At 32.5% G+C, this 25,133-nt stretch overlaps 1 protein-coding gene across 1 annotated transcript in view; it reads right to left on the reverse strand.

Annotated features, from left to right (window-relative positions):
- The window catches only part of LOC108688930 (liprin-alpha-1-like), a gene marked incomplete at its 5' end in the record, with an annotated part of 172,494 nt that extends 147,906 nt beyond the window's left edge, over positions 1–24,588 (reverse strand). The window contains 2 exons of the mRNA XM_018195478.1: positions 24,100–24,264; positions 24,481–24,588. Coding sequence (XP_018050967.1) covers positions 24,100–24,264; positions 24,481–24,588 — 273 coding nt within the window. The remainder of the gene's footprint in view (positions 1–24,099; positions 24,265–24,480) is intronic.
- Between the last annotated feature and the right edge of the window lie 545 nt (positions 24,589–25,133).

Raw genomic sequence — 25,133 nt, forward strand, 5'->3', positions numbered from 1 at the left:
TAAAGTCAATGTAACTAATAATATTGATTTAGTAACACAGGAAGGGTTCAGGTTATTTTAATCCAAAATAACCACGAAGGATTAATCACTGATCAATTTAATACTGAAGATTATTACAGAATTATATAAAGTTATTATTATCCAATCTATACGAACATAATTAATAAATTTTAATTCTTTTGATTGATATAATTATACTTAAGCAACTATCTATATTGTTTTTCAATTCGATGGCAATATTTGATTCTGGCAATGTTGTTTCCTTTCTTATAATATTTTTTTCTTAATGTTCTTTTACATAAGTTGACTCTGCTTTTGATACTGCGAATATTATGTTATTGCAAGAAATTTAATTTGATTTTTTTTATCTGCTTTGTCAATTTTAATTTATTTAATTTATATTATTGTGCAGTATATTAGCATGCAATAGGTAAGTTTCCATAAGATTTTATAGAGACTTTTTTTTTAGTAGCTGTCTTTTTAATGATATTATTTCTGATTCAGCTCGCACTTAGTTAATCAGCTAATTGAAGGTACACACTTCAGATATGGTAATCCGTGAGACTTGCTTGCTACACTCGATTTCTTTACGTTATAAACATTGGATTGTTATCAATTATTACTATGATAATGTAATACCAGTTTCAAATTTCTCTACACGATTTAAAAACATATTATCTTTTGTAGTCTCGTTTATTTCAAAAGTTTGTCTCAGGCTGGTTAATATGCTATTATAATATTCGGAATTATTATCTATAATTGAGAAATCGTCAACATAAACTGAGATGGCAATAAACCCGTCTTGATTCGACAATATATGCAATTCTCTGAGACTAAAGATTTAAAATCTATTAGAACCTCTTTGAATTTCAAATACTAATTACGTCCAGATAGTGGTAAATCGTACGTACTCTTGTTAAGCTTAAGAAATTTATTTTTTTCATCTTCAAACCCTGGAGGCAATGATAAATCGTTTTTGATAGCATCAAATCACCATGTAGATATGTCATTTTAACGTCAAAGAATCAAAAGAGTTTAATTTTAATTTACTAGCTAATGCTACAAATGATTGCCATGCTTTTATGGTACTACAGGTAAATCCTCATAATTTTTATGTTTCACATAAAAATGTTGTTTTATGTTAAATCCTGCTACTACTAACTGACTTTAAATTTGATACTACCATTCTCAGCCCTTTTGATTGTTAAAACCCATTTACTTTTCATAATTTTCATCTTGCCCTTATTTAGTCAATCTACTATATCCAACACGGAATATGTTTCAAATGATTTTAATTCCTCTCTCATAGCCTTTTCCAAATTTTAGCTATTTTTCGTTTTATCATAATTAAATGGCATCATCTTGTTCTACTAAGTTAATCGTAGCTTTTTCTTATAATCTTTTGGATCTACGAATTTCTTTGATTTGCATTACCTTCTTTCCAGCATAAATGCTTTCTCGTTTTTATTCTCGCTCGAATCGTACCGCGAGGCCTACCACGTCTATGTTCTATTTCTATGATTTCGCTATTCTCTTCAGTACTCGTCGTTTCATTATTTATACTTACGAATGTCCCATTGTCATTTGTCATGTTATGTTTTGATTCTAAGTATGTTATACTCGTTGATGCTTCTGTCACTGTCGTTAAGAAGTCTTGCCGGAATTGTTTTCATTAAAATTTACTGATCTTTCTTCTAAGACTTGCCCTGTTTCTGGCTTGTATATTTTGTAACCGCATCTTTCGCGTGCGTAACCTACCATTATTTCTATCTTACCGGGTAAATCTAATCTGTCGCATTTTTGCTTAGAAACGTGGAAATATGCAATGCATCTGAACACATGAAGATAGTTAATATTTGGTCTTATTCCAAAAAATAATTCAAACAACGTTTTATCTTTGCTTTTGCGAAAAGTTACATTACTGACGTGACTAGCGCTACAGCTTCTGCTCAAAATATATTCGGTAATGCTATCATGAAGTTACATTTTAGTATATTCTGAAATAGTTCAATTAGGGCATTCTGCCTTCCCATTGTTCTCAGGATTGTAATTATGGTACAATTTTTTTGTGAATTATTCCATTTCTATTTAAAAATTCGTTCTTGGTTTATAAATTTTCAACTGTTCTAAAACGTTTATTTCTAACACCAAGAAGATATTTCTCTTTAAATGAAACAAATTTTTCATTAACTTTGTTTTTGTTTTTGTTTGTGTTTCATGAAGTATGTGAAATACATTCCCGAGAAGTCATCTATTAGTACGAACATATATCTAGAACCATTCAGCGATTCAATTGATACTGGTCCGCACACATCGTCATGAATTAACTCAAGTAAGTATTCTGTGACTTATTGTTTTATGTGATTTCCTAGTTATTTTACTGAGATTACAACTTTCACAGACAAAATTATGATCAAAAATACATGCCATCTACAAGATTATTATTCTCATTTTAGACAAATATTGATTGTTTATGAATTAGCTGCTTATGCCACACGTTATATCAATATTAGGCGTTTTTCTAATGCTGTAGAAGCTTTTATGATCATTATGATCATTACTCAGCCCAAAATTTTAAACGCTTACCAATCAATTCACCGATCAAGACTACGTTACTTTCCTCGTCCTCCTCGTTCCTCCATCACAACAACCATGTCGCTTTGCTGTACTATTTTGTAACCTTTCTTCATCAGTGTCATCGTAGATAGTAAATTTTCTCTAAGTTGTGATACATATAAGACATCGCTCATTATAATGATAATTTCCTTTCCGTTCTCATTTCTAGTCTTAATTTCGACGATACTTACTCCTTCGTAACGCAATGATCCAGCTCCAGACTGAGACAACAGAATTCACCTTCCTGAAAATCGATATTAGTAAACCATTTAAGATTATTTGTCATATGAATGGTCGCATCGCTATTGAATAACCAATTTTCATTGACATTATCTTCTGTATCAGAATTACAAAATGTAAATGCATATTTTTTTTCGTAACCATCTACCGATTTCCCTATATTATTAGCGGATTTCTTCTTCTCAATATTTTCTCGGTTCACATCAGGGTCCTTCCGTCCTTCTCGTTTTGTGTTAGAATTAGCTTTATAATTCTTTTCTTTATGATTTTTGCGATGTATATCTTCGCAAGATAGTCGCCTTTTCCACAGATACAGCATTTCTTGTTGTTTTTCTTTTGAATGACATATAAACCTTCTGTCTCCCTAAGATGGCCGCTTCCATGACATTGAGATTCTTTTTCACGTTTCTTTAGAATTTCGTGAATTTCTTCTAAGAATTTTTGTCGTCGCGTCATCAATATTTCACGGATCTTTATATTGATTGTATATTACTTACCGTGTAATATGCTAATTTCCGTGATGTCATGTTCACGCCTAATAATGCACATTTCCTAAGCCGCGTGTACATGCGATATAATCTCCCATGTGAAGAAACTTCAAATCGTTACTCGCGTCGATTTTCTGATCCTCTACTGCTTCAGGGTAGGTGTTTTTAATTTTGAACCACAATTATCTCATATCTTTTTCTATTACAAACTGTAATGTTTGCTTGTTCGATAAATAAGGATATATACGCCACTGCTTCTTTATTCTTTGTTTCCCATTCGATCTTTACTTTCTATTCGGCATTTACTTCTGGCTTTTCTTGAATTATTATTCAGTTTCTTTAAGCTCAGAATAGCTTCCATTTTCATTGTCCAAACTAAGTAATTAGATCCTGTTAATAATGAGATTAATGACAACGTGCTTTTCTCCATCTTGAATGGGATAGATTGTAACTGGTTATAACCTACTCTTTCTTTTTCTTCTTATTCCTTTATAAATCACAACCACTTTCTGCTATCAGATTGTTATAAATTGGTTTATTACAGACTATAGAATATACATTGTTTAATAATACTGATTAATAATATTTAATATAATCCACATAATGTCGTGCATGCTCTCGTGTCAAAAGTTCTTCTGTCTATGACTCACTGCCCATCTTCATGTTAAAAAGTTATGGTAGACGTCTCCTCGCTCTCAGTGCTGTCAACCGCGTAAAAACGAACGACTAGATCTCGTGGTAACTTATTATATATCTTATGGAGATAAGATTACTGGCCTTCATATCATTTCATCCAAGAAAATGGAACAATAGCGTTGTAGTCAAAAATTTAATTTTTACAGTAAAAAAAATCTTAAACGTATTAACTTCGGAAAAATGAGTATTTTTACTTAAAAAAATCATAATTTTTAGATTTATATTTTCAAATGCAGTTTTAGTCTGATACTCGTGAGATGATGTACTTAAAAAAATTAGTATGATTACATGAGTTTCAAAAAAGATATTTATTGTGAAGATAGAAGATGATCATTTTTTAAGTGTAAAAAAAGATGTTAAATTCCGATAAAAGGCTATTTATTATTGGCTTAAATTATTATTAATATACCCGAGACCTGCTTTTTTTGCAGCTCCGTGATTTGAACTACTCACCAGGCACGTCTCCAGGTGACGATTCGGAGAACGTCTGTCCTGTCATCACAAGTGAGATTGAGCCGGATAGTGGTGGCTATAAACGATCTCCCAAATATAAAACCCTGTATAGAGTCGAGAAAGCTGTCGCGAACCAACTCCCCAAGCTAAGCCAAGAGCTAAGCAATGAGAGCATGGCACTGGGGAGCAGTGTCGTCGATGCCTCTGGGGAACCGGGCGAAACCCCAGAATATTTAACCTTACTCAAGCATGTGGAACTCTACGTGGATGGATCATCTTCCCTAACTACTTATGGGATCAAAATGGATGATTAAACTTTTAATGAAGATAGTATGAATATCGAGGGTTCGCCGGAACCTCGGGGAGGCTGGGACGGCTGTGACCGAAGGGGTTTGTTTGGACATTGGAAGCGTCTTGGAACCAATTATCACTGAAGATCGTCTTCCTAGGAAAAATCACAGCGAAAAGAGGAGGGAGCGAGTGCTAAAAGGGATTCCCTCCTGCTTTGCGGGTCCTCCTCACACATCAAATGAAGTGGCTGAAGGACGATACATCGACGTAAATATTGGAAGAACTTCAATAAAATCTTCTCTTCAGTGAAGAGAATTAGAGGAGAACAAAAGGAGCAATAGAACGCCGCCACATAGATCCCCTAACAAAAGTGATCGTGATGGAGGGTTACCTGGATAAAGCAATCATCACTGCGGAGCGATTGGTATTTCTGACGGATGCGGTCTCGAAAGAGATCGACAGGATCCAGGAAAGTTCAGAGATCTGTGCCTAGATTCCACGGCACTTTCCTGAAGGGCAATGCGGCGATGATCAAGTGCACGGATAGCATGTCACTGAACTAGTTCACTGAGCGGATCGGTAACATCAGGTCGTACGAGGTTGCCAAGCTCAAGATTATGGACTTGGAGATACTTCAAAAGCAGCACAAAGCCGTGATCTGGGACCCGGGTCCCAAGGGCGCAGCTTAGGGCGATTGGAGAGACGAAACCCGAGTCTGAGCACCTCAGCACTGAGGCTGGAAGGTTTTTGTCTAGAACGTGGAAACCGCGATGGTGAGAACGTTGTTCCTGGCATTCAGGAATTCAAACTGAGAACGCTGGACTATAAATCTTTCTTTGGACTCGCATCATCTTCAAGGTGAGTGAAACCTAGGAAAGAAACAAGGGGGGGGGGGGGGGAAAGAAGATGCATGTCATAACGGGCACGCCCGGGATGATCTTCACCCAAATTAACTTGCATCGCAATAAGAAGTGCTCGGCTGTGTTTGCCAGTCTGTAATGCATAGCCATTTTCTACCGTGGGTTGTTCATAACTGTGTCAGAGGAGTGATAACGTGAGAAACTGTTTAGAGCTCACAATGAGGTAAGACTTAAACTTAGAGTGTGTGTTGCGGTTAAAGATTTTAATGCGCGCCCGCTGTTTGAATTTTCAAAAATCTAGTAGCAGTAGAAATGATAATAATTGGCAGCGTCGGAGAAGTCAGGAACTGATGGTGTGCTATTTTTTTCATGAAAGAACCGTGCCATCAAAAGAATTGATGAGATTGGTAGACTTCTAAAATAAGGGATAGCCACTGATCATGGGATGCGATTCAAATGCGCATCACATGAGTTGGAGCAGCACCGAATAAACGAGCCAAAGTATCTACTAATGATATTAGTGGAAGCTGGACGTTCTGAATAGAGATAACGAGCCTTCCTTTTGCATAGCAATGAGGAGACAGCGCTTACTTTATGCTCGCGGAGAGTTTTACGTGAAGTGGTCGGGTGGAAGGTTTTTAGTCCTGCCTCTCCGACAAATTACCTTTAAGCTCTCGGGTCTCAAGGCCAAAATTAATGAATCCAAAAGAGACGAACTGAGACTCCTTTAGAAGAGAGAATAATGTTAGGGAATTTCCCAGGAGGTACGATATAATAAGCTAGATCTCTGTGTAGAGCAACTGCAAAAGGTCGATTCGTACGAAAAGAACTATTAGGAACGTCAGGAATAACAACTGTATTCCTTAGTAGAACCCAAAGCTATAGAAATTCAGCGGACTTGGAACACGACCCTCCGCTGGGACCTCTATAGTGTAACTTCAAAGGAATATAAGGATTCTGTAATTAAGGCGAAGAAGAAGAGTTGGAGTGAGTCGGTTAAGGAGATACACTCAGCTACAAGTCTGATTCCTGTCTAAGAATCTGGACATGGTATTAAAGGGGATTCACACTAGTGGCGAGCGTTGTCTGGTTCATTTTTTGGAGAATAATTTTCCTAGTTTCCGGAGAGGGACAGACCGATTATGGAAGAGTGATAGTTATGGAAGGGCTCGGTTAGGGCTTGTGTTGAAGACTGGAGGTTGGCGATTGAAATCGTCGGGCTTGAGATGGACAGTTGGCTCTTTTAAGCTTTATAAATCTGTAGGTTCGGTTCTCATATTTCTTCTTCAAGAGAGACTGGACCTGATAACTGAATCTTTAACGATGATTTTGAGGGCTTAGCTATACACCTCGAGCATGAAAATTGGCAAGAGTGGTGTTCATTCCCAAGATGAAAAGGGCAAACTTCACCAGCCAATCAGCCTTAGATCAGCTAATGTCGTTCCTGTTATAGACGATGAAAAATTGGTTGATGCTTACATTCGGGATAAGGTGCTGATGCGGAATTCCACTCCTTTCGTTGAATCTTTTCTCGACTCTTCTGATGCTAGTGATTGATAAGTTACTGAAGGAACTCAATGATAAGGGCTTCAGATCAATTGGGTATACCAGTGATCCCCATTCGAGAATCCTTTCTTGAAACGCTTTTTGAATTCACAAGGGGCTAGAGGTTCTTCAGGAGTAATGTGATGGGACCAGACTATTGGTTAATCTGAAGACGAATTTAGTCACTTTCACTTCAAGTGTAAGACAGGTTCTGTGCAAGAACTTGTTTTAAATGGGATTACATTGCTGATTGAGGAATCGATTAAATATCTTGGGGTTACCCTGAATAAAAGACTAACCTGGAAACTCTGCACCTAGATCTAACATGCAGAAAAATCTGCACCTACTTCTGAATGTATAGAAGAACCTTTGGGCACACAATCTTTGGAGCCTGCGGAGAGGATTTACTGACTGTACATTGCAGTGCTCCATTCTAGACTACTCTTTGCGACAGTACTCTGGGGCGCAGGAGGCTATTATCAAGGCATCGTTGGAACGAATCAGAACACTTCTTAGAGAAGCTATGAAAATCATAAGAACAACGCCGGTGACAGCCATGGGACTGCTGTTTGCTGTCGAATCGCTTCATCTTATGGTAGTTGCAGCCACGGCTGCGACTTATCGCCTGACGTGCAAGAACAAGTGGAGGATGCTGTACATTTGGCTACCGAAAGAGATCCTATTGAGAACCGTATTGACATGGAATGAGACAGAATGACAGTCAAACGTGATCTTCAAGTCTTCCCGATCGCGAAGAATAAAGAAAGAACGAAGTACTCATTATCAGGAATGAGGACATGTATGCGGATGACTCCTGAAAACTGATCAGAGTATTAGTGCCGATATCTTCAGATAAAGAATCAGTGCTGTTATCCCACTTGGGAAACTTACTACAATATTCCAATCGAAAGTAGTGACGATTTTAAATTAAGCTTTGATGCCGATTGCTTCGGGGGAGATGTGTAGGCGCATCAAGATCTGTTTCGACAGTTGGGCGGTCCTGACGGCGTTAAGTGCACACATCTTTAATTTGCAACTAGTTCGGAATGCAAATGCTAGACTGCTTCAACAACAATGTTCTAGTGTGGGTTCTTGTGGGGACTAGAATCAGAGGCAATGAGATTGCTAACAAGTTAGCTAGAGCTGGATCGGATGAGATCAGTGTCGACCTTGGATGTGCTCAGCAGTCCTCAGCAGTGTCTGCAGGACTAAAATCAGAAATTGATTACGAGATCATCATGTAAAGTACTAGCAAGAAATAACCAAGATCAAATGCAGGCAGATGAGAGTCTTAATGGATGAAATTCTCGGCGAGGACATGGCCAAATGCATTAGGATCTTGAGAAGTATGAAGGGGTTATCTACGGGACTTCACAAACTATCACACAAACTGGAATTGTGTGATATTCCCAAGTATAGGAAGTGTGGTCACGGTGAGAAAATTAGTTTCCATATTTTAGGTCAGTGTCCAGTTTATGTTTAACTAAGATGACTGTTTTTGGGCTGTTATTCGAGCCCAATCAAATAGGACAGTTTCAGATGAAAGACTTTCTCTACTTTTGAAGAAGAACAGTCTTGAATAATTGAAAGCTGTTTCTTCCAAAAAGACGCAATGGACTATGTTTGGGTATTGTTGATGAATCTTCAATATAGGACAACCTCCCGAGTTATTATTATTATTATTATTATTATTAATGTGAAAATAATAATTATTATTAATGTTGTTATTATTATCATTATTATTACTGAAGAAAAATATAAGTGAAAAAAACGTAAAATATAAGAAATACAAAGAAAACGTTACTCTTCATAGTAATCTCAGTACACAAATACAATCTGCTCTCTAAATCTGAATCAATGACTTAATGCCTTTTCCCCTCTGTCATCTCCTTTCTTCACTCCTTCCTTGTAAAGCATTCTCAAAGAATTCTAGTGTCCCCGCTCTCTTCCGTATCATCACTCCTTATTCCCGCCAACATCCTTCAAAGTTCGGTCATTGCCCTCTTATTATTCTACAATTTTCAGCTGATTTTCCCTCTGTTTCTATTATAATACCTCTAAACTTCTGATGATGTTCCTCTTCTTTCTTCCTTTGAATCATCCGACTCTCTCGCAGCTGCGTCTGCTCTAAATCATGATATTAAATTTATCGCTAAATGGACTTCTGCAAATTTCCTTCATTTAAATCCATCTTATTTCTTATAAAATAAATCTTATTTCTTAACTGCTGATTTCACTTCCTCGCTATCTCGCTTCTTTTCCTTTAACATTTCCTTAAATTCTATCACAATTCCTCGTTTAGCCTCCATTAAAATTTTTGGAATCCATTTCAACTCCTCTTGGACTTTCTATACCCACATCTTTGTTGAATGCCGTCTTCCTTCGTCTTCTATATTTCTTTTATCATATCCTAAATTCTTCTCAAAAACTCCTAGTCTCCCAACTTCTTATAGTGTCCGAATATCTTGACATGGTTCCTTCACTAACTCAAAAGTTATTAATTTGTATTTAACGCATCCAGAACTCTTGTCTATGTTCTTCATACAATGTCTAGAAATATGATTTATCCCCTTCTTTCATCAGCTCCAGTTGGTTAGATATTCGTAAACGTTTCATTCTCCACCTGTGTTATTTTGTTTTTGTGTTCTTCATACTAACTAACCCCTCCTTTCTCAGTATCCATTTATGCCTTAACTTTGAATTGGACTTCTCCGATACTTCTGTCATTCGTTATCAAAATTTTCTAGCTTTTTCTTCACCATTTTGCTGAATCGCGCTTCTCTTTTTCCTATGTCGCTATAAAATTAAATTTTTAAATTATTGTCTGCCTCCGATCCTCTTCTTCTATTGTCTTTTTTTTCGCTTAGCCGTGTCTCGCTTTTTTTGGTCTGCTCGTCGTCATTTCTGTCGTAATACTGTGCACAGGCTCAAATGCTGCCTCCTTAATCTCCTCAAATTTTTATCAAGAGACTTTTGACTTCTGCCTTTTCGTCTAGTTATTCATAGTACTTCATTGTACTTTTACATTCTACGCTTATATTTATGTAAATCTCATTATTAAGCTTAATTGTTGACAGCTTGTTACATTTCTGGTAGACGTAGCAGCAGTTACTTATATACACGTCTCCCTGCCTCTGTTCTTCACTCTCAATTGTTATTGTCTGTTTGATACGCAATACAAGAAAATACAAAATGAAAATATGAGATGAAGATAAAAGATGTAAATATAAATTAATTCCTAAAGACTCTTTAATGAAAATTTTTTCACAAAATGATTGGATACAGGAGTCAAGCATGATAATTCTTGTGCAAACCGAACGGTTAACAAATAACTTTATTAATAATCCGTTTACATGTTTCAATTTACTTTTGAGCCGTCCTCAGAGACAATATGATGTTGTAATTACAAAAAAAAATTTTTTCTTACAAATTAATTCATTTCAGTGAGCCACCTTTACCTATTAATGGAAACTATAATATAAAAATGAATTCTAATAATAATATACAATGTATTAAAATTATTAAAAGGTAAATTTTTTGGAAATACTTGACACCAGCTATTCGATTCTGGCATCAAAAATACGATATTCCATTAGAAAAAGACAATTTAATCTTGGTCTGACCTTGGTAGCATCAAAGATCATTAATAAGATGATCAGTAAATAGATCTTTTTATACCTTACAACTTTTGTCTGAAACATTTTTTTCAAAAACATTCTCCCGTAAATCCGGAGTCACGATCTTTTTCAAATAGTATATACGGGATATTTCTTATGACTTGATCATTTAAAATGTCTCCGTTTTGTTGATGATACGAGAAACTACCACAGAAGATCTTGTTCGATTTGAAAGGGCACATATTATGATGAGAAAAAATCTTTCTCCAGGTCATATTTTTTGAGACTCCAAGATCACTTGTATTTTTTAAAATTGTGATTTTTTTACACACAGTATGATTCTTCTAATTATTCTGCATATAGAAGTATAATTTTACACTATATATTTTTAACACTAAATAGTGATATAAAATAGTGATATAAAAAAAACCAATAATTTACGAGATATTTTATACTTTATTCTGACATATATTGACATAAAATGTTAATAATTAAATTATTAATTTTTTAATAATTATACCTTAATATTTTTGCAGAATAATGAGATAAATCAATTGATAGGAAGGAAATATATAGTTGCTTATTTAAAAAATTATTCTTTTTCATATTTTTTTAAAGCAACTATGTATCTTCTTTACATCATCTTATTCTGTGCATAAAAGTTTTAAGGTGCGATTATAAAAAAATTAATATTAAAAATTAATATAATTTACAAGTTATTTAATATTTTATGTTGATATATGCTAGAATAAAGCATAAAATCTCTCAAACTGTTGATTTTATAATATCACTACCAATACTTTTACATACAAAATAATTAGAGGAATCATATTATGTAAAAAAATCATATCATTTCATTTAAAAAAATGAAGGTGATCTTGAAGTCTCAAAAAAATTGATTTTGAGACAAATTTTTTACTCATCATGATATGATATCTCTTCAAATCAACAAGATTCCCTGTAGTATTTTCTGATATCATCAAAAACAATGGAGAGATATTTTAAATTATCAAGTAAGAGGAAACTATATATGTATGTATTAGAGACTTGCACTGAAAGCCGCTGTTTTTTTTAATATTTATTTTAATAACAAAATGTTTGAATTTAATCAAAATATTTGCCTCCGGAAGCTATGACTTTGTTCCACTTTTCTGGAAGTTAAATTTTGCGACGAAAGAATGGTCTGTCTTTTAAATCAATCCATTCAGCAACCCAATTTTCGACTTCACTGTAATTATGGAAGTGTATATCTTTGAGAGCGTTATGCATCAGTCGGAATAAATCGCTTTGTATCAAATTCGGAGAATATATTGGATGTGGGAGAATCTCCCATTCAAGCTCCATCAGTGTTTGTTTCACGATATAATAGCAACATGGAGTCGAGCATTACCATAGAGAAGAATCATCTTTTGCCAATTTAATGCAATCGATAGTTATTTTTGCATCAAATTATCATTCAAATATTTGTTGTCGATAACGTTCGGTTATTGTTTCATTTTATTTCAACAATTCATAATACATGACTCCATTCTTCTTCTTGTAGTGCTGTAATACGCTTAAAGTATAAGTATACACGTGTCTGTACAATGCGCAATATGCCCTCTTCTGCATGTCTAAATATAATGGAAGCGTCTGATATGTTGCAGTTTCTGATGTTGCGGAGCTATGAGTACTTGCAGCTTGATCCCCGCTTTCTCTCGATCTTTCCGATAAGAATGGTTTTTAGTAGGTCATATTTAGGTCCTCTCAATATATGTCCTAGATGATCTTCCATTGTTTAATTATCTCCGTCAGTCGATGAGATTGGCTCGATGTAATACTTCCTCATTAGACATGTGTTCTATCTACAAGATTCTTAAAAACCTTCGTAGCGTCCACATTTCGAAGGTTTCTATCCTATTGAAGGATTTAACTTTGAGTGACCAGGTTTCTACTTCATAACAGTACTGGCCATACGTAATTTGATCACTCGCACTCTAAGACTCAACTTCTTGTCTCAGTAGATACTTATCAAATCTGGCAAAGACGTTTCTAGCCATTGCTACTCTCACATTGCTACTCTCCTCCCCATCACTATCCTACTTGTTTTTGAGTATAGAGCCTAGATATTTGATATTGAATTTGTTTATTCTCTCAATCGATTGATCGTCAATATGGAGATTTGCATTCCCATAAGGTTGTCGGCTAACTATCATCAGTTTGGTTTTGCTCACATTGACGTTCAAGAGGTTTTATAGTTTTTGGATATTCTCTAATATTGCTGTGTCGTCTGCATATCGTAGATTGTTAATGGGAATGCCTTCTATCTTTATTCCTGGGAATCAATTCTGTATCTTGAAACGAGATGAAAATTACAAAAGTGAGCGAATTTACTAGAATACTAATAATTTCATTAGTTCAACATCTAGTAAATTTGCTTACTTTTGTAATTTTCACCTTATTTGAAGATACAGAATCGACCCTCTCTTGTTTGATTTTCAAATGCAGTTGGAATATTTTCTCTATATATTAAATAGAAGTGGAAAATGTGCATTCTTGATGAATCCGTCTGACTTCTTATCAGTTTGAAGACTTGCCCAATTTGAGCTTTCCTGTTCCAGTACAGCTTGTATTACCTGAATGTCCTTTTCGTCAATACCTGTTTCTCGTAAGATCGGTATTAATTGATTATCAATTGATTGCCATTATCAAATGCTTTTTGATAATCAATAAAGCATATAAATACATCTTTTCATTTTTGTACGAATAATTGCATGCAGTATAATGCTTCCCTCGTATCTAAGCTATTCTTAAAGCCAAATTGCGTATCGCTTGATTTTTCTTCGCATTTGTCGTATATTCTTTTATGTATTATTTTTAAGAATGTTTTTAGTGTATGGCTCATAAGACTGATTAGTCGGTGTTCCTCACATGATCTAGCATTAGGCTTTTTCGGTATAGCGACGAAGGTAGAGACTAGTCAGCGGATATGTTGCCGGTGTCGCAGATCGTATTGAATAGTTGGCAAAGTTTTTTAGTGTTAACTAATTTGAGCATCTGTGAATATTATCCTCCCCTGATATCCTTTCCTGTTCCTAAGTGATAGCGCGTGTATCTTACTTGTGACTCTAGTATTAGTGGCCCAGTTGCATTGCTGGTAATATCGCTTGGGGCCAATGAGCGCGTGTGTTCATCGAACAGATTCTGGATATACTCCCAAACTTTACAGATCTGAGATCTATTAGGATCTTATTATCTTTTGTGAGTTTTAAAATGTTTGTTCTCTTGAAAGTGTTGGTAATTTCTTTTAATTTTTTATGAAAGTGGAAGGCATCATGTTTCGCATACAATTCTTTCGCATGGATACAGCATCATTCTGATACATCATTATCAGTAGAATCGAGCAAACGATTCAAAAAATAGAATAATTTTTCTAATCTATATCTAAATTGACTGTTTAATCCTTCTTTCCTTTTGTATAATACGATATATAATTTCCTGCTAAGTCATATTCTAATATTTGATTCTTGTTTTGTGTAGTAGACCTACTAGGGAAACCACATTAAAAAAAACGCATCTTACAAAGTATGTAGTATCTCACGGGTGATGTGGAAATTGTCGAAATGTACATTACGAAGGCAAATCAATAAGTTTTTAGAAAAACATAGTAACATATTTTTTTTGATCGATTCATTTTTATTTCTCAACATAGTCTCCTTTCAGCTCAATACACTTGATCCAATGATTCTCCAACTGTTTCAAGCCGTCCGAATAATATGATTTGTCCAACCCTCCAAAATAAGCCTCTATTTCGGCGATGAGCTGTTGTCTGGTGGTGAATCTCTTTCCTCCGAATCATTTCTTCAGATTTGGAAACAGAAAATAATCGCAGAGAGCTAAATCTGGCGAATATGCTGGATGGGGAAGCAATTCGTAGCGGAATTTCGTTGAATTTGGTTATCGGTGCCGGGCACATGTGAACCCGTGTATTGTCTTGATGGAAGAGCACTTTCTTCTTCGCTAAATGGGAACGTTTTTCTTTAATGTTGTTGAAACGGTCCAATAAAGCTATGTAGTAATCGCCATTAATCGTTTGCTTCGACGGAAGGTAATCGATATGAATTATACCGCGTGCATTTCAAAAAATTGTGGCCATCACCTTTCCGGCCGACTTTACGGAGCTGGTTTACCCGATGAATTCATTGTTTTGACTGTTTCTTCGTCTCGGATGTGAAGTAATGGATCCATGTTTTCATAGTAATGAATCGACGCAGAAATTCTAGATTACGTTGAAACATCTTCAAACATTTTGAAATCGTCGCGCTTATAGTCCACAGTGAGCAAACGCGGCATCCATCTTGCTGATAGCTTTTTCATATTGTTCGTGCAAAATTGAAATTACTATACCATGTGACCTCAACAAGCTCGCACACTTTCATTCATCGATTAGTCAAAAGAATATCATGGACTTTTTATCAATGATTTCTGGCATAGCAATTTCAATTGGACGTCCCGAACGAGGTGCATCACATGTGGATGTATGACCACGTTTAAATTCATTCATCCAATTATATATAGTTGCAAACGCTGATGCAGATGTGCTATGAACATTATTCAACTCAGCTTTGATTTCTTTCGGCGTTAAACCTTTCATATGTAAATGTTTGACTGCACAAAACTCATTTTTTTTTCATTTTGCAAAAAATACAAAAATTGTTCGCTTTAATCGTCATTTCTACAGAAATGAAACCACGCGATGAATTCCGCTCAAAATTTGACAGTAATCAACTGAGAGTGCTATTTGTCAAAAAGTAATATGACATGACACTGCGAGTGCCCTCTGACAGATTTTCTAAGAACTTATTGACTTGCCCTCGTATCATAATTATATAATGTATTAGAAAATTACGTTAAGATATAAGTATATCATTAAGGAACAATGAATAAATTAACAATAGAAAATTGTTAATAGACATAAATTATTTAATAAAAAACATGTTTCAATAATAATTTGGCAGAAAATGTGCTTCCACTATATTTCTGGTATAGAGACGAGAACCTCCTGAGCCAGAACGTCACATGAGCGCTCGGCGGCTCAACCGCCTTGAGCGGTAGTGGGAGTCACTCCCTGGAATCGGCCCAAAATGTACAAATCGCAAAGCATTGCTTTATAAGTATTTAATTTTTAATTCATATTAATTGTATTTTCACAGTTTAAAATAAGATTCTTATTATCGCCTGAAAGAAGGATCTTGTTTCCAAACTGATTATTGCGAAGAATATTACTAAGACCTTGATAGTTTAAAAGCTTAGGATGCTCGCATGGAAAGCAAAAAATCCGGGTTCCCGACCGAGATAATATTCTTCGCAATACATTTATTTATAGTTTTTCAGCACATTAACATCTTTCTAATATGATGTTTGATTGAGCATCGAAATATTAAAAAAAACCGTTTGTCAATTTAATTCGTGACATTATTATAGTAGTTTAAATACGTTTATAAGTCCGGAAAACTTGTCGCCGTGACACACAAATATGGTATATGCATGTACATATACAGAGTAAGTCTCGGACTGGTGAAATATCCCGAAAACTAAGCATTTCCAAAAGAAATGTTTTCTACAAAAATAGGGTTTCAAATGATTTATTCACTGAGCTTATCAATCTGATTTTGGATGATGTCGTAAGGTCAGAACAAGAGTACATCGATTTTTTTAAATGGCACACTCTACTTTTAATTTGAGTATTGTTGCACTCGTGCAAAGAAAGACACACTCTCAAAATTCTCATGGATTCCTTTCATACGAGATTCGCTCGCAGCAATAATTATTACATAGTTTAGAATGACAGTTCTTGACAAAAATCAAAGATTCAGAACCGAACAATAGAACATAAAACACGAAATCGTCAAGGGGAAGACCCTCTTCTGTATTTACGATGACGGACTCGATTTAGAACACTCGATTCAGAGCAAATTAGCGGCGCAGCAGTATATACAGGGTGTCTAGAATTTAAATGTCAAAACTTTAAGAGTAGGGGGATCAATAAATTAAGAAAAAAAGTCCTATAAAGATATGCTCGTTTTCATTTTGGAGAAAATCGCAAAAAAGGCAAAATGCAAGTTTCATTTTTGTATTTTGTCATTACTTATTCATATTGTATTTATTCACTTAATGTAGATATTGTTCAAAATATTATCCTCTTGTAGCAATGCAAGTATTGCGTCCCGTACAGTTCGTATTGCAGCTAAACACTGATCTGGCAATATTTGGTACACTGCAACCTCAATTCGATTTCTTCATTGTTCTCTTAAGTAATTGATGACGAATAAACTTCCTACTTCAGGATCTCCTCCCCCCCTTTCCCCCATACAAAGAAGTCCAGTGATGTCAGATCAGGTGATTAGGTAGCAAAGTACTACTTCTCCACGTTCAATCTATCGTTGTGGAAAATGTCTGTCTAGCTAAGCTCGAGTAGTTCTGCTATAATGAGCTGGACCCTCATCAAGTTGAAATATTTCAATCCATTGCTGCAATCCGTGGATATCTTCTAAATAATCAAAGAAGTCAGTTTCCAAAAAATCTGTATATCTGGTAGCATTTAATCTATCGAGTAAAAAAAAATGGTCCTACAAGACAAAAACAAACATAAAAAGTTTTTACTGAAAACAGAATTATTATTATTGTTTTTATGTACGAGTTTAGCTATTTACAATAATACTTTAAAGGCAGTGCAAGAATGAAGCAACTACGTTTTTGTATTTTTTTGCGATTTTCTCCAAAACGAAGCAAAAAATAGTATACAGGACTTTTTTCTTAGTTTATCGATCCCCTATATGTTCCTGAAGTTTTGACATTTATAGTCTAGATACCCTGTATATAATTTACATTGAATTATTTAAACATTAAAGATCCAGTTTTGATCGTTATAGACATTTAATTTACTATATATACTAGTTCCACTGAATTAATTTAATACTAGTTCGTACTACGAATTTCATATTGAAATCTATATCAATTGGCTCATTTTCAATGTTATTTCATTAAGATTTCACTACAATTCATTAAAATTTTATTAAGATTCCATTAACAATTTATTAAGATTTCATTAAAATTTATTATTTTATTAAAAATTCAGTATAAAATATTATATTTAGCTCCGCGTTGGTACAAAAATATAATGCAGATACTAGAATACATGCGAAAACTATGTACAAATGTCAATTTTACATGTGCAGATAATCTGAGCGTCGGTTATATATCTAGCTCTGATTATACAGAGTATTTCAGAATTTGAGGATACGGATTGCACAGCATGATTATATGTACCAAAAGAAGCAGCTTTTTCCTCTGGCAAAATTGCGTTCAAACAGTACTTTTTAAATGAGAGCAATTTTAAATTAACGAGTGAGCACTCCACGGCGCATACACACATGGCGCGTGGCACAGCCCGGTATAGCTGGGCATGTATGTTATTTTACTATTTTGCTAAAGATTTTATAAAAACTATACATACTACATGATGTCTAAATATCATAATTATATATTTACAAGTTGTCTAATCTACTTATTTTACTTTCAGTAGTTTCTTCAGTGATATCAATTAGAAAAACATTCTCTTTTTAAACAAGTTATTTTCAAAATAATGATATTTAGATATTATGCATAATTTTTATAAAATTTTTAGCAAAATAGTGAAATAACGTTCATATGCCGGAATGCGCCGCCCCTCTTGCATAACGTAGAGAGTTCATTCGTTAATTTAAAATGTTCTTATTTAAAAAATATTGTTTGAACGCAATTTTGTCAGAAGAAAAAATTCGTTTCTTTTGGCACATATAATCACGCTGTGCAATCCACATCCTTGAATTCTGAAATATAATATCCTGTATATAATATGCTGTATATAAACCAACAAAATATTATTAAAGACCGACATTCTAATGAGAGTTCACGTCCCTTTAAGCTATTCACTAAAAGTAAAAAATTTATATGAGTAAGGGTAAAAAATTCATAATGCAGTATTAATCTTATGATTTATATATATATTTATATAATTATATATACACATATATATATAATTATTTAATTTCGTAGATATATGTATATAAAACTAAATAATACTTGATTTTTATTAAAAACTATGATTTTAATGTTATCGTTCGGGTTTGATTATCCATAGAAATGATAATTGTAGAGGAAAAATTGTAATTTTGTGACAATATATAAAATATTATATTGTTACAAGTATGTTTCCGTTTTCGGTAACGCTCATTAATAAATCTGTAAAAATATTGTATATTTCGTTTCCATTATTTCTCAAATATTCTATAATTTTCAATAATTTTTCCGAGAATTCAGCATATTTCAGTGTTACAATAAACTGTAAAAATGTTATTTGTTTTGCATTATTCTTCATTTTTTTCGGATTCAAAATAATAAATACAATTCAATGTTCAATTACTTTGAATATAAACTTTCTTCATAATTCTTTTGAATTCAATATTTGTCGTTAAAATTTTAAGTAATTTTATTATTTTTTAGCAGATTTCATTCTTTTAACTATTAATTGCAACATTTTGATTATCCCGTTTTTGTTTCTGTTAACTTTTATTAATAAATCTTTAAAAATATTGTATATTTCGTTTGTAATTTCATTACATTTCAGATATTTTTATTTAATTTTCCTTAGAAATTATATTTCAGTATACAATAAACTGTAAAAGTATTATATGTGTGTTGTATTATTTTCCATTTTTTTTAACTCATTTATAATAATTATCATATATCTTTAGAGTTCATGATACTTCAGTATAATTTAATGTTCAATATCTCTGAATAAATTAGTATGAATATTAAATATATACGAATTAGTTTTCATTATTTTTCATCACTTTTCATTAATTATTATTAAAATTCATAGTATTTCAATACTAAAATATTGTAAATTGAAGTAAATTCAAGATTGTAGTATTATAATATTTTCAATATTGAAATACTATGAATGGAAATACTTAAAATGTTATCAAATATAGGATCCGATTATAAATATTAGCCTATGGCTTAAGGCTCCTGATTACTCAGCCTGAGAACTCTGCGTTGACAGTAGCAACACCGAATCAGACGGCGATCTAGCGAAATCGGTAGCAACACATTCAAGCACCAGCCCATGTACGTGTGCTCGCACTGCTTTCCTTCGCGCCGAGAGTGAACAAGACAGCGAGCTTCTTCTCACTCTAGTCACTTGTTTCAAGCGACTGAAAATGCTTTCTCGGCAATCTCGGCTTCCCCCGGCATCAATAAGGGGCGAAGATCATTCTAAATAACATAAGTTTTAATAAATTGTGCTAATAGTATACTCCTCCCATTAATCCAGAATAGTATAAATCATGTGAAAACACAATAGTTTAGAAAATATTTAATTGTTTATGATTTTAATAAACAATTAAATACAATTAAATATAATTAAATACCTCTCACTTCTTATTGATATACGCTGAAACGGCCGAAATTGGTGAGAAAGCATTTTCGGTCGCTTGAAACAAGCGAATACAGTGAGGAGAATAGATGTTCTCTTGAGCTGTCTCATTGTTCAGCACAGAGAACGGATTCTCTCCACGGTTGCCAATTCTCTTGCAGTTTTCAGTCAGTTTCCGATTTTTTGCACGATTCTTTCTTTACCGGCACTCCGTCGGTAGATGATGAAAATCTCCGATTAATTGCTCTGAATGTTGATGACCATTTTTTTAGGAAATGATAATGTGCATAAAAGGAAAAAATTTCATGTATTAAATGAATATATAGGTGTATTTAAAACATTACTATGTATAAATATGTATAAATAAAAATGACTATATGATTATAAATAAAATATTCAAACATGTTCATAAATCCTTAATTCTTTCTTTTGTAAAATTATTACTTAGTACAAGAAAAATAAATATAATGACAATAATGAGAAAACATTAAAAATAATGAAAAGGATAATTTTTGTATTGTTAAAATTTCCATTGTTTCCTTTAGAAACAATTCAGTTTGAAGAAATGTTGAAAAAAAAATATAGAATTCATCTATAGAAAACATTTATAGAATTGTATATAATTATACATTAGTAATTTTTTTACATTTCTCTAAACTTGATTTTTTCCAAATTATCCTTTTAATTATTTTTAATGTTTTCTCGGTATTATTTTTTTTCTTGTATTAAATTGTAGTTTATTACAAAAGAATGAACTGTATGGACATATTTCATATATAATTATATATTTATACATTGTTGTTCGAAAACCAGCGTTAAATTGCCCCATATTGTCTGTGTATAATCTGCGGGCGCATGTACATACAGGGTGTACGTACAAGAGGTAGACTCTGTTTTGACTTTGGGAAGTTGCGCCATCGAATGAATGAATATATATTTATACATATTTATATATGTGTTTATATACATTTATATATTTGTGCATTAAAAATTTTTTACTGAGCGGTGGGATTAAAAAATTTCTCGAGTTCTGAAAAGAAATCTCCAGAAGAGTGAAAAATCTAATGACTTTTTTTTTAGAAGCCATATAATTTTTTTAACACACCATTAATACAAAACTTGCAAATTTTTATTGAAATTATCAATTTTGGGCAAGACCGTACGATTTCCAGTGCATAAGCTTTCGAGATCATCTCAATTGAAACCTGGCAATCGTGATTCTCTTGCTTCCTCGCTCACTCCGTGCCAAAATTTATCGAGCGTGTCATTTGATTAGGAAAAAGTTAAATAAATAAAACCCGAGGTCAAAATCTTGTCATTAATGATCTGTACTACCACTTATGATTTATTAAATTACTTTTGAATAAGTGGAGACACGGTAGTATCCTGGTGTTAAAACAAGCGCAGCAAAGTCATGATTACATGCATGTATGAAAATTAATGAAAAGAAGACAAGTTAACAATTAATAATATAAATCAGGTTGAAATGAATAGATCTATTGTAAGAACATGTTGAAGGACATTAAACGCATATGCAACGCGAACAAATTTAATATATCTGTGATGACTACACAGGAATCTTAATCATGTATTTTTAATGTTTTTTTATTATTATTATTTTTATTTATATTAAACAACAATTTTACAAAAAGAAAAAAAAAAGAAAAATGGACATTCATATATAATATATACAAATATATATGCATATATACGAATATAATATGATTATATATATTTATACATATTTAAATATAAATTTTTTACTATATTTACCTCGTTATGTATTGTATTATTCCATTTACATTATCTACATGAATAGAATTTGTGTAAATTTAATACATAAACAATACATAAATAATCCATGAAAATATATATAATCTTGAAATATATGTATATATATGCAACAATCTTAACCGGAGTAATTGTGCAGAACAATTTTGATATTAAATGATTTATACGTGGCTTAATAAATGAACAATAAATAACAAGAGCAAACTGTCTCGTACAAGATAGTTAGTGAAAATCATATATTTAAAATTTATTCATTAACAATATAAAATAATCATATACATTTTGACCACGATTTAGCCATTCTCAACATGTAAAAATAAAAATTAATATAAATCATAAATTTCGATATAACATAAAAGCGCGTTATTAAGATTGTCAATTATTAAGATAGTTGTTTGTATATAAAAAATATAGTCATATGCTTTACACGAACGATTAAATTTATAAATTTACAAAAAAATAATAAATATAATTTTTAAATTATAAATTTAATCGTTCGTGTAAAGCATATGACTATATTTTTTCATGTAAACAACTATAATCTTAACTGACAATTTTAAAAACATTTTTATTTTAGCGCTTTTACCGAAATTCATAATTTAATTAATTAATTTTTATTTTTTATATACTGAGAACTTTTTATATACTGGCCAAATCGTGGCCGAAACGTATATGATCAATTTATATTATTAATGAACAAATTTTTAATTTTGGTTTTCACTATTAAATTATGGCTTTCATTATCACACGGTATCCTATGTATGGCTGTTTGCTCTTGTTATTTATTGTTTTAATTTTATTTTTTTTAATTTTGTTATTTTCAAAAATAAAACAATTTAAAATTTAAACAATATTAAAATCATGTTCTTATAATTTTATTTTTTGGCTTTTCATATGATAACAAGTGTCAATTATCGACACTTACCGACATTCAAGACATATACCAGCAGGATAGGAGTGAGCGGCAGGATTCTATTACAGCACTTCGCCACGATAAAGGGCTGAATTAATAGGCGTGAAAAGTAATGATTTTCACAATAAAATTTATGTTGCCATTTAGTTATTATTTGCTTAATCGTGAAAATGTGACTTGTCTCGTACTTATCAAAATCATAATTATCGATGAAAGTTAAAATTATCTTGGAATTTTATATGTAAAAGCGTATACTCATTTTCAATAGCTATCGAACTGTGTGTTTCTGCTTGAATATAGGCTAACTTTACGTGCCTTTTACGACCATTTACTGACTATCAAGGAAGAAAAGGACAGTTTTCATTTTTACGTGTTTTAAGTGTTTTAAAATGATCTCGTCATTTCGTTTTATTCAGATTGTCTTTGTTTAAAAATGGTACGCAACATAAATTAACGTCTCATTCCTCGCTTCTGACGTCAATTTCAACGTGGCCGCCGCGACTAGTCAGAAGCCTTAATATTGAAAAAAATAAAATAAAATTTTATTAAAAAATTGCGAAAAATAAGAAAATTTATTTCTTCAAACTATAACCAAAATTCAGAAAAAATTATTTAGGAGAAAACATTGATCAACATGTAATTATTTATTTAAGAAAGTAAAAATAAATTCAAATGGGTCGAGCTAATGACAAGAAAAAAAAACATAAAAATAGATAATTTCATCTTACTTTGCTTATTTCATAACTACATCTTCCTTCTCTAAGTAATACGTAAGTGTAATATATGTATGCGTTGATCATTATCTGATAAATATTATTCAAAAGCGTAATATATTAGTACAAGTGATCATTCATGCAAGCGTTTATTGTCGTGTATCACAGAAATAATAAAGTAGAAATAAATCAAATACGTCGTAATTACGGTATAATTTAAATAATAAATCTCTTTTGTTTGTCAATTTATACATTTTTCACATACTGCAACCAAAAGATTGGACTCAATTCAAATACAAATTCATTTGAATCTTCTTTCATGTATATAGTTTCTGTCATAAAACAAACCCTTGTAAATCAAACTTTGCTCTATTAAAAAATGGCAATATAATGGTATTTGATAAAGCAGCATAAAATACCTTTTCATCCAAAGCCTTGTGATGCTCGAAAAGGCTTTTCAAAGCTTTGAGAACTTCCACCTCAGACGATACACCAGATTGCGCAGCGGCTTGACGTTTCACAACCGTCATCCTAAGTGATCGTTCATGTCGCGATACTAAACACTCTAGATGTTCCAGTAAGAGCTGAAAATATCGATAATAAAGTATGTTATGTTAATCATACAAAGCCATTTATTTCGTCATTAACTCTACAATTTTTTATTTATTGTTATTTTTACTTATTTTCATTATACGTTAAATGTACATTTACTTATTAAATAAATTATTTTAAAAACCTACAAAATTTAAGAAAATCATAAAGAGTTGTTAGAATGTTATTATAAAAAATCGGTTACGCACACGTGTGTTGTTTCGCTCCGCTTTTAATTCGGAAATTTCCTCTTCTCTTTCCAAGATGCTCTCTCGCGCCGCCGCCAGTTCTTTGGTCAATTGAGAAAATTCCTGTAATAAAATGGCACATTAATATTAAAGAATTACTTTATAAAAAGAATAAGGTAATTATGCATTCTTTAATGACCTTGATCTTGATGTATATTGTCAAGGTCATCACTTTGAACCTTCAACAGGTTTCAGCTGTCGCTATTCATTCAAAAATTATTTAAAAAAATAACGTCTTATTTGTGCTATATATAGAAGATAGTATTATAGCATCCCAGTTACATTTTATACAATAACTTGATTAATAATCAATATTAAAGTTTACAACTTGATAATTACATTCGTTAAAAATGTTGTTAAATCGATTCTGGACTCAAAGTTAAAAAATAGTTATTACTTAGGACACTATTAATAAAAATGTGGCGATATTGCATAAAAACTCGAAAAAAATATATAGGTAATAATGTGGTCTTCCACAAAAGTAGTCTCAAAAAATTATTTTTATTTAGAAAACAGTTTGATCACAAAATTAATAAAAAAAAGTAAAACATTTTACAATATACAAATAAATGGATATACATTCACATAACTTCTGTATATAAGTTCAAAATATA

The sequence above is a fragment of the Atta colombica genome, unplaced genomic scaffold, assembly GCF_001594045.1.
Source record: "Atta colombica isolate Treedump-2 unplaced genomic scaffold, Acol1.0 scaffold249, whole genome shotgun sequence".
NCBI lineage: Eukaryota > Metazoa > Arthropoda > Insecta > Hymenoptera > Formicidae > Atta > Atta colombica.